The following is a 10,168-nucleotide window of genomic DNA, read 5'->3' as shown; positions in this document are numbered from 1 at the left end:
GAATCAAATTAAAACTTAGTAACAGAATAGATCGAATGATAGCGTTACACTCATTACAGTAAATAATAGTGTACTTGTACCACTGGAACTTAATAATAGAAAAAAAACATGAACAAAACGGCACAGTGCAATAACAATTAACAACACACCTCGTACTGCACGTACTGTAAGGTTGCAATTAAGTTTAATGAGAAACGTAGTTCATGAGTTGAAAAACGCTACTGCCTCCTGAACTTTACAGTCATTGATTCCTGTTTCAACACAAACAAAAAGGGAACAGAAACAAAGTCATTAGAGACTTTAGAGTTACTGGCAAGTACTTGTACACTACAAACATGCAATTACAGTAGTGCAATCCTGTTACAAAAAGATGCACACTCCTACTCACTGGCAGACCGGAACCAAGCAGCTTGTCTTAGGTTACGTCCATTTGTGCGTTTTTGCTGAGTTCGCCTCGCTCCCATCGGAAACTCAAATATATGATAAACTAGAAAAAGATTTGAGTAAGCCAAGATAACAGGAGTAGCAAACACTTTTCGATTCTGTTTAATGATATTTTCATCGTTGAAATTTCAATCAATCACTGAAAAGTGCTGAATAAAATTAAATCTCCAGTCTGAGTTCTGGTTTACAACTTGATGCTAAAACTAACGGGGAAGCACTAACACTGTAACAATAGATAAATACAAGAAACCGAACCAATCGTCGAACCTTAACGAAAAGTAAGCTTATAGAAAAGCAGCAGCGGTTACAAGGAAGCATCTAATCCGTGTACATGAATCAAAAAAAGACACTTTAAAAAATACTGCGTTCCAAACTGAGAGCGGAGATCTCCAGGCTTAACATAGGTAAAACCACGATGCGAATTACAGTCATCTAACTGCGGCTTTACAGGAAGTTCACTTTATCCTGAAGCATTCTGTTGATTTGTTCGATGTAAGGCTTGTAATACTCCGGAATCTTTGTCACTGGATAACTACAAAAAGCAAAATGCGTAATTATTAAGGCGTTTTAATACGTAGGAATATTAACAGACAGACACCGAGGCTCTACGAAGCTGCTTAACAGTTAACGAAAGACTTTCGAAATGCGGATTATTAAACATGCACCGAAAACCTGTCCACCTCTCACCCTCAAAAGGAATACCGGCTTTTATGGTATGTAAGATAGTACTTCCATATAAGATATTAAAATTTAAGTATGCATAATAAAAACCTAGTAGTTGACATATCACTAGAAAGTTCTGTTATGAATTTTACCACGAAGCCCACATTTGTCTGTGAAAACAAACTTACTAAACGGTGTGACCATCCGCCGTTTTGAAACAGAATTCAGATGTATTAATCCCGGATACGACCATTCCGTCAGGAAAAGTCTTCTTTCCATTTTTCAAACTCTCATCTGACATGTCTCTGTAGCCTAATGCAGGTGACGAAGGCGGTCGAGATGGCAAGGAAGACGGCTTAAGATCGCTAAGAATATGGGATCCGAAGCGCAAATCCTGGGGAAGCACCTGAATCAACAAAAGGCTGATGTCATTACCAACAGGCATATTTGGTTTTACTTTTGCTCGCTTACCGGAGACCGAAAATTCCTGGATGATTCCTCACATGAATTATTACCATTGCCGGTAGTGCCAGCATTCACCGGAGGCCTTGTCAAATTGTGCACATCTGACTCCGGCCTTTTCAGTCTGGAAAATCAAATCAAAATATGTACCACCTGAATGTTAGGGTCACGATGCATTTCACAAACTGCATACTTTCCATATCCGAATGCAACAACTTTTATCTCGGAAAACCTCGAATCACCATCGATAGCTTGTGAATTTTGGAAAATAAGCCGCCGTCTGCACTGTAAACATGAAACATGTACAACAGAATACACAACTCTCGGCATGCACCGGTAACAACAAAAACTTACCCAAACATGGTGTTTCCAGTAGGAATCGAACTCGCCACTGGGCGGCGCATCTGTTGAAAAGGTGAGCTTGTTGTGTGTGGGTCACTGGACGGTTTCACCGTAATGGATTTAACGCTGTGTATAATTTTAACACCTAAAAACGTAAATTGATAACGAAATTATCCCAGAAATAAAAAAAAACATTGTAAGCTACCGTCATAAAATTCAGATTCTACGTTGGGATGAGGATCGTTCCGCATTAAACAGCTTCGAGCTTTGTCAGTGGCAATCCAATGTTTAACGGTTTTGGATTTAACGAGATCTACAAACTGGTAGGCAATTTGATAGACAGCTGCATATCGATTGCATAAACTGCTGAAAAGAACCGTCTCCGGATTCTTTGGCAATTGTGGTGGGCCCATTTTCAAAGGTGTGCGCTTGGTCGGTTTGTACACATACATCTAAAACATGACACAAACACCAACATAACATGTCGATGACCAGTAAATTGTTATAGCACAATGCCACAGATGACGGCAACATCCATAACGTACAATATTCCCATCTCCGCTTATCCGGAACACTTTTTTCACAAATTTCGCAAAATTCTCCTCTTCCACCAGTTCAAGAACGACCTCTCCGCTTTCCAAAATGCTCCGCACCACTTTATCAGTCGATAATACACGCTGAGGCTTCAGATACTGAGTATTAAGCTGAATCAGGTTGGAGGTTCCAGAATTACGCGCACCGGCATCTCTGGATAGCTGTTTGCTATCTGGCGATGATGGTTTCTCTTGAAAATCGGATGTGCTGCTCTCAGCAATCGGCCCTAATACCCGGTTGGAATGCGATAACGGCAATCGAGATTTCGACGACGAAGCCGAACTGCTGGGCGACTGAAAGACCCATGTCCGCTGTCTGCTGAACGGTTCGGCGAGGTAAAATTTCTGAGGCTACTGGAGCCATCCAACCACGGATGACACAAGACTTTTTCCAACGAGATTCTCTTTTCCGCGTCGTACTGCAGCAACGAAGTAATGAGATCAGCCGCTGCAGCGCTGACAGCGGAAAACGACAGTTCTTGCGCACGATATCCGCGAGCACTGCTGGGTGGCTTTGGTGGACATCCCACCACCATCGTGTAAAGGAGAATGCCCAAGCTCCACTTATCCGAATCAATTGTGTGCGAGTTGGATAACACTTCCGGTGCCATAAACGCAGGTGTGCCACACAGTGTCGTGTGTTCCGGCGCCGATCGTGAATACCGTGTAGCCAAACCAAAATCACATATCTTTGCATCGTGATTTGCGGTCAGCAGAATATTTCCGGGTTTGATATCACGATGTATGATGTTTTTGTCGTGAAGATAAATCAATCCCTTAACAACTTGCCGGAATATATGCCTGGCCGTGTTTTCGTCGGTAGGCCGTTTATCCAGAAAATGTGCCAGATCTTGCTCACAGTACTCCAGAACAAAGTACGAGTAGTTACCGTCATCAAAGTACTGGAGCATCTGGACAATCGACGGATGATTGAGCTCCATGTGGATGTTACGCTCATTGTCGATGCGGGTGAGGATATCCTTTTGTGCGGACCTCCGGTCAACACACTTGACAGCAACCTTCTTCTTGAAGATTCCGTTCGGGTGTCTAACTGCAGCCACAGCTTCGTATACATGGCTAAACCCACCCTTGCCAATTTCACGACTGATAGAATAGCTCTCTAACGATGTGCCAAAGTCTTGCTGACGAAAATTCATCCTTACTTCAGTGAGCATACAGCACACAGGCAGATGAGGATTCCCTTTTGAGGAAAAGTTCGGTAAGCCATACCAAATGGTAAAGAAGAATGAAAAACGCTCCAGTTCCTTTCGAAAAAATGGAAGATTCACGACCAATTCATCTCTGATAAATCTGTCCAGCAAGTCTATAACTAAAATTCCGAAGGTTCAGGGACCAAGATATAACTCCAGCAGCTGCTCGAACTCGAGAACGATGGTTCAATCTACAATAAAACAAAATTTATAATAAACTAGCGAACCCAAGAATTCCGCTTTTCAAGTTAGAAATGAAAATGTCCACTTAAAAATTGTCCAGATCAGAAATCTGACTGTACACTGAACACTGTAGAGATAGAAACTGAAATAAGTTTATCATGAATAAGTACCTCTATCTAAGTATTTGCATCGAAAATAAACTGACGGAAAGCTAAAAACGTCTGCTGAAAAATTGGTTTAGAGCAAATACAAACCCAAAGAAACTAAAAGTCGAAAGGACTCAAAACTTTAAATCTGTCTAAATTAACAATGCTTTTTACTTTCTTAGTTTCTAATTTAAAAAATAAAATGTTTTAACTTTTTTCGTAACCGTACACAGTGATAACGGGCCAACGGTCGATGGTCCAAGTAATAAATGCTGAGTTCCAGAAGTCAGACAGAGCAAAGCCGCCATTTCGATGAAGGCTGTGCCAAGCACTCGTGCCAAGTCAATGGCGGAGTCTGACTGCCTTGTTCTGCAGTCTGAAGTCTGAGCTCAGCAACTCACAGATGCTTACACTCGTCTCGGTACGCCACAAACCACAACAAAAGAGAAACTCATTTTCTCTTTTGAATTTTTTCTTTTGAATTAGCAGCTGACTGGTGAGTAGGACTGTCAGGACTGATGGTGAGGATGTTTGCGACTTACTGTCCGTCATTTACACAACCGTCCTTCCAAATTCAGCAAGATTCGTTGGTGCAAAACCTCTTATGCATTTATACGGATTATAGTACTTGATCATAATTATCATGGCCACAAACAAAACCCTGTTGGAGCTGGAAAACCGGTTAACAAAGAGCTATGATTCCCTCTCTGGAAGCCCTTCGTTTCGCGTATGGATGGATTTTTTAATGCGCATGCTTTGTACAATTTGTACAATATCTGCAATTTTTGCTTTGGCAGGTACCGTCCGCAGCAAGGGCACCCAGGGAAAACAAGGCAGAAGAATTTAAAGAGTTTGCGGAGAATGTATTGAGTGGCCCTTCGACCCCGTGAAGATAGACGAGCTCAACAGCAAACTGCAGGGATATGTTACCGTGATTCCTGAGCCAGGTGTGTACCCGCACATGGAGGCTGAATCGGTGCGAATTAGTGTGTCATGACTTGATTTTCATCAAATTACAGGGATGTGCATTAAAATGAAGACTACGGATGGAAAGAAAGTGTTCATCAACGTGTGTTTTTCTGAGAAGGTACGACCGAATATGCTCTTTAGGCTATATGGACCTTACATTCTTTTTCGGCTTTGAAATACCATTTACTATTTCGTATGGTATTAAGGTAGTTGTCGAGTGCGGCGCGTTGACGGCCACTGAATACCTGGTTTACGTTTTAATTTTTAATATACAAATTAATGAAATTTAGGCGAATTTAGTATGTTCACAAAGATTTTAAAACCAGACACAGGATAGTACCATCTACCGATCGACGGTTTTGTCGGCCTTTCAAAATAAAATTTAAAATAATTTCGTATGGTAGTAAGGTAGTTGAAATGCTGATGTTATTACGATTTGCACATCCAGGAAAAAAAAACTGTTCCTTTCCCGGTAATCAGTAGGGACAAACCAAACATGTTCTATCATAGACTACTGCATAGAGTATATGATATATTAGTACAGTAGTACCGTAATTATGTTTTACTTTTCTGTGAAATTTTTTAGGTTCCGCCGCTAGATCAAGATTTGACCGAAGCGGATCTTGCAGAGCGGTTGCAGTCGTCAGCAGAGTCGATGCGAATTCCCATGAGTGTCGGTGATCCTCACGATGAAGTTGACCACAGTAGTTCTCTCTCTTTTCGACTTAATCTTTAATAAGACGGTGAACTAAACACACTTTTCTTTGCTTTGTCTTAGGCGGAGAGCCTTGCCGTGTTTATGACATCGTTGTTCATCCATCCCTTTATCAAAAAATAGAGAAGAGCGAATTATTTTACCACTTTTTTATATCGGTGGGAATGGAAGCACTGGAAAACAAATTCAGCCTAGCTATCGATCGCAGAAGTAAGAACTGCAGTTCGGAATGCCGGAAATAACCTTACCAACATTTGGTTTTAGGCGCAGTGACGCTAAAAGGAAAAAGGTTTTTTGGTAAGATTGTGGAACAGCGAGTGCGCACCAAACCAAAGTTGGTCCAAGAAATTCAAAAGTGAGGCCCACTTCAGCGGCTTTTTAATTTTTTGTAACGTGTTTGTGATATTAAACGCTGTTAGCATGAATACGATGTGTATGTACGAGTATGTATGTATCAAACTAACAAATGATAACGATGTATATGATGTAATTTACTAATTGCTGATTATGCCGAATTTTAGCCACCCTGTTTCCGTATTGACGCAACCGAGGGTTCCTCTGGAATCTGGCTCTAACAATTACTCAGTACCCTATTCAGAACTTTGGATGGATCCTGAGGGATGTAAAACACGGCATTTAAAAGTCGAAATCAGTTTGGGAAACGTGGTAGGGATTCTTACTGAAGGGACAGAGGAAGGATCTTTGTGAATTTTTATGGACTGTGGTTGATTAATTAATATTCTGTTTATTTCTGTTCCAGAATGACTTAAAGCAGATTAGCCTAGCGGTCGGCGACGACAGGATATTGCTGACCTCTTCTTCAGTAAAGCCAAAAAATTATAGGCTGGAAATTGGATTGCCCGTGCAGATCGCACCCCAACAGGCAGCAGCAGTCTTTAAGCTTTCCACAAAAGTAAGTGCTAGCATTAACAAGTGAATAAGTAAGTAGCCAAACTTGTACACTCGGGATTTCCTTATTTCTTTGCAGATGCTTGTCATTGGTCTACCAATAGTGTGACTCAAATGTTGTACATTCTCAAAAAATATCATTTACAGTGACTGAAGCCTGCAGCTTGTTCTGAAAGAATAATTATCACTGCAGCACTCACCATTTCAGTTTTCTACATACTTGTACGCACATTTCTTGGATGCGCATTTATTTTTTATCGTTATTTGACACTGAAAATTGAAGGTTCACCATTAATAATCATCGAGTGTCGTCGAGCACTTAGATTACTAAAGAACTATCGTAGGTTATATCTAGAAGTACTTATATCAAGTGTACCATTTCCTCTCCATCCAGCATTATTGACTACCAGTCTACCACAGTAAATCCATGTATGCTTCGGTTACTACGGGTAGTACTTATACAACTAACCAGCACCACCACACAGTCAAACAGCGACATCAAAAGAATATGCACTTCACAGATTTTCAGACTTCTAAATAAATTCACTGCACAATTAAATAAATACGTTACATCATGGGCTCTTGGTTGAATAACGCCAATAAACAAGAACTATCGCAATCCCACAAACCACGTATCACAAAGTATCAACTGCATTATTATCCATTTGTGGTCGCATACCACCTATACCGAGCAAAATAAATACCGGTCTCTCGACCGAATTTTTCACGTTATCAAGGAATTGCGAAGCTTCATATTCCGAAATTATAGCGGAGTTGTAAGTGAACGCCAGCGTAACGATTTTTGATGGCGCCTTAGTTTGTGCGTCGATACGAGTTAGTGCATCCCCGACCGACAGAACCCACGTCTGCGCGGGGGTCAGAACTTCCGTAATTTGGTCTAACCGACTCCCAACGAGACTGACCACCCTGTGTACACAAAACACCGATGTTAAAGTGCAAGTACTTATACGGCACAACCTGCATCGGAGCGGTTCTATTAACTTTTAAGCACCTAGCGTGTCTACTCTGTACCTTTGAGAAAGATGACTTGTTTTAGTCGAATCCATTTGGCCACTTTCCTACAAAATCCTTTACGTTGAACGCATTATGCAGGATCCGTGCAAGGAAATTTTAAGTCATCGTTTCACGATCATGAGATAAGAGCTTTAAATAAACAGGTGTTTACGTATGTAGCACACACGTACCATTAGCTGCTTGCTAATATCTTTTATTCTTAGCGCGTTGGCTTTCTTCAATAGGCGAGTCTCGAACTTTCCATTTCTGAACGATTGCACACCCAGATCCAAATATTTTTCCTTTGAGTACAATTGTGAAAGTGCTTTCTGAAACGAAGATATTTCGTGTAATTGCAACAGACTTCAGCTTTACACCACCCAAAAGAAAAATCTTTCGCTGTACTGCAATGTAGTCGCTTCATATTTACGCAAGAATTTCCACTACCGGTAGGTCGAGCTGAGGAAGCTTATCGCACATTTATTAAACGTACTTACTTCCAGCAACTACGTACATAAACACAACACTTTCGGGGTGGCTCACCTGAGCAGCTGATGCCGCAGCCCGTACGATTACGTCAGTTAAAGTAACAGGCTGTTTATCTTTTGTGTTTTCTGCAAAATACTTCAGCGCTTCGTCCACTCTGCAAGTTGCATACAAATAACCATGCGGGACAGCTGTCTGCAACAAAACATTGTCACTACTTTCGTGATGCCGATCCGTCACAAGAGAAATTCGAAATACGTTGCATATAAAAAGAAAATCCGTTGTATACTTTTTGGGGCAAATATTTCTAATGTCACTATAATTCCGAAAAGTAAAATACGAAAAATAACGGTGGCCTTAATTTTGAATAATGCCAACAAAAATCAGCTTCGCAACTGTTCCCGACTTCTTACCTTTCCCTTCACGACAGCAGTGGAAGATTCTTTAATATCGTGAGGAACGGGAACGTCAAAATATTTTATACGCCCTCGGGAGTCTTTCGGTCCAGGCTTCCCAGAGGGCACAGTCGTTTTTGCCGGCGTAGCAGAGTTACCGCTGGATACAGGAAGTGGAACTTTAATGACCGCTGGTTTTAGCTTCTGGCTTTGTATAAAATGTAAAACATCTCTGCAATATGATAAATTCTGCATTTCAGCAAATCAGTCACATGCATTACTAGAAGAGTAAGTGATTAAGCATTTCTAGACGATTCGTTACAAATTTTCGATCCACGGACAACCAACGGGATAACAATTCTGCAACTATGTGTGCAGTTGCAGTATTAGAGAAATAGGTCGCTCCAAAAGAGTCAACCAAATTCTGCCAAAAAATAAGTGAATTGATTTATACCATGATTTCAGAAAATGCTTTCCGTGCTAACTGCTAACAAATATTAAGGTGGTATTCCAGGCACTGCATGATTCAGGAACAACTCAACATACCGTACCAAAAACAACGAAAATATCAGGAAACTAATACAGATTATTACAGTGTACTGCAATAATCAATAAATAAGATGATTAAGATCGAGGGAATATAATAAAAAAGAGTAAAAGACACTTAATCGAGGGAGTATAATAAAAAAGAGTAAAAGACACTTTCCAAAACCAAAAACATACAATTCTAAAGACCTTTATTGGACTTTATTCTTGTTTCTATTCTATTAAACCGTCGAATTACAGTATATTAACTGGAAAAACTTTTCACAATTTTTGCTGTTTATCATTTTCATGCGTTTTACTTATGCTTTGTCTGTAACTTTCTGTCGCTGTCGCTGAGGTAGCGATTGAAATTGAGAAAATTAAATAACAAAGTACTTTAATCATTTATGGTTTATTCTATTACCCTTTAAGAATAACTCCCTTTGGTCCAGTGCCTTCGATTTTTTCCTTCGTTATCGCATATTGTTCCAGTAAATTCCTTACTGCTGGACCCATCAAACCAACAGCGTGCGATCTACGAACAGGAAGACACACTAGCTCAACTTCGCTCAGACATAACTGTCAAAAACAATGAGAAACCCCTTCACTTTTGGTTCAAGCAGTAAAATTAAGTGTAAAATCACTGCAAATTCTCACGCCATACGGTTGTCCTTAAACTTACGGTCGGCTGGCTGAGGTGGCGGTACCTCTTTTCGCGAGATAAAACAAGCAACTAACCGCTCCTTCACCTACAATCAAGACTGCAGTATTGAAGAAAGACTGCAAATTATTATCGCACTAATTCGCAGTAGAGACTTTGCTAATGATAAAACAGGAACACCAACCGTATCTAGGAAGAGCCATTAAGCCAGCGTATCCCAAATGGGACATGGTGCGTATGTAGATGGAAAGTACTATCGCAAGCAAAGTACGAAGAAATTCTCGATCATGGGATATGAAATTTTGCTTCTGAATATGCTACCCGCTCCACAAAACCCTTTTCAAAGAAACTCGAGATGGTTTGCGAAAAAATCTTACAAATTTATAAAAAAAATCGGATTTTCATTTATCATAACTCATAAGTAATAATTTTATGATTTTTATCATTAAT

The 10,168-nt window shown here is 40.4% G+C and overlaps 3 protein-coding genes across 6 annotated transcripts; 1 reads left to right on the top strand and 2 right to left on the bottom strand.

The window, feature by feature from the left end:
• Window positions 1–225: 225 nt before the first annotated feature.
• Window positions 226–4,256, bottom strand: LOC129580767 (serine/threonine-protein kinase PLK4-like). Of its 3 annotated transcripts, none has more exons than XM_055471430.1 (9): window positions 4,069–4,256; window positions 2,457–3,906; window positions 2,117–2,363; window positions 1,924–2,056; window positions 1,763–1,854; window positions 1,579–1,693; window positions 1,296–1,513; window positions 667–976; window positions 226–487 (listed from the first exon to the last, which is right to left on the bottom strand). In XM_055471430.1, exon 2 carries the CDS (start codon window positions 3,677–3,679, stop codon window positions 2,732–2,734), a length of 948 nt encoding a protein of 315 aa, XP_055327405.1. In that variant the 5' UTR covers window positions 3,680–3,906; window positions 4,069–4,256; the 3' UTR covers window positions 226–487; window positions 667–976; window positions 1,296–1,513; window positions 1,579–1,693; window positions 1,763–1,854; window positions 1,924–2,056; window positions 2,117–2,363; window positions 2,457–2,731. The 3 variants fall into 3 exon arrangements, with proteins under 3 accessions (XP_055327405.1, XP_055327406.1, XP_055327404.1); XM_055471431.1 differs by having other exon boundaries at window positions 712–976; XM_055471429.1 differs by lacking the exon at window positions 226–487 and having other exon boundaries at window positions 520–976.
• A 431-nt stretch (window positions 4,257–4,687) lies between these two features.
• Window positions 4,688–7,002, top strand: LOC129580732 (PIH1 domain-containing protein 1-like). The gene is made up of 9 exons (XM_055471390.1): window positions 4,688–4,771; window positions 4,916–4,991; window positions 5,064–5,131; window positions 5,600–5,717; window positions 5,792–5,938; window positions 5,993–6,083; window positions 6,250–6,394; window positions 6,489–6,641; window positions 6,717–7,002. Exons 1-9 carry the CDS (start codon window positions 4,688–4,690, stop codon window positions 6,744–6,746), a joined length of 912 nt encoding a protein of 303 aa, XP_055327365.1. The 3' UTR covers window positions 6,747–7,002.
• LOC129601868 (pyruvate dehydrogenase protein X component, mitochondrial-like) lies at window positions 6,923–10,165 on the bottom strand. Of its 2 annotated transcripts, none has more exons than XM_055500787.1 (8): window positions 9,903–10,165; window positions 9,740–9,806; window positions 9,482–9,592; window positions 8,551–8,764; window positions 8,195–8,332; window positions 7,837–7,980; window positions 7,670–7,716; window positions 6,923–7,564 (listed from the first exon to the last, which is right to left on the bottom strand). In XM_055500787.1, the coding sequence occupies exons 1-8, from the start codon at window positions 9,946–9,948 to the stop codon at window positions 7,273–7,275; spliced, it is 1,059 nt and encodes a 352-aa protein (XP_055356762.1). In that variant the 5' UTR covers window positions 9,949–10,165; the 3' UTR covers window positions 6,923–7,272. The 2 variants fall into 2 exon arrangements, with proteins under 2 accessions (XP_055356762.1, XP_055356772.1); XM_055500797.1 differs by having other exon boundaries at window positions 6,925–7,564; window positions 7,843–7,980.
• Window positions 10,166–10,168: the final 3 nt, after the last annotated feature.

This window comes from Paramacrobiotus metropolitanus, unplaced genomic scaffold, assembly GCF_019649055.1.
Source record: "Paramacrobiotus metropolitanus isolate TYO unplaced genomic scaffold, Prichtersi_v1.0 Parri_scaffold0000004, whole genome shotgun sequence".
NCBI lineage: Eukaryota > Metazoa > Tardigrada > Eutardigrada > Parachela > Macrobiotidae > Paramacrobiotus > Paramacrobiotus metropolitanus.
This window is presented reverse-complemented; position numbering and strand designations above follow the sequence as displayed.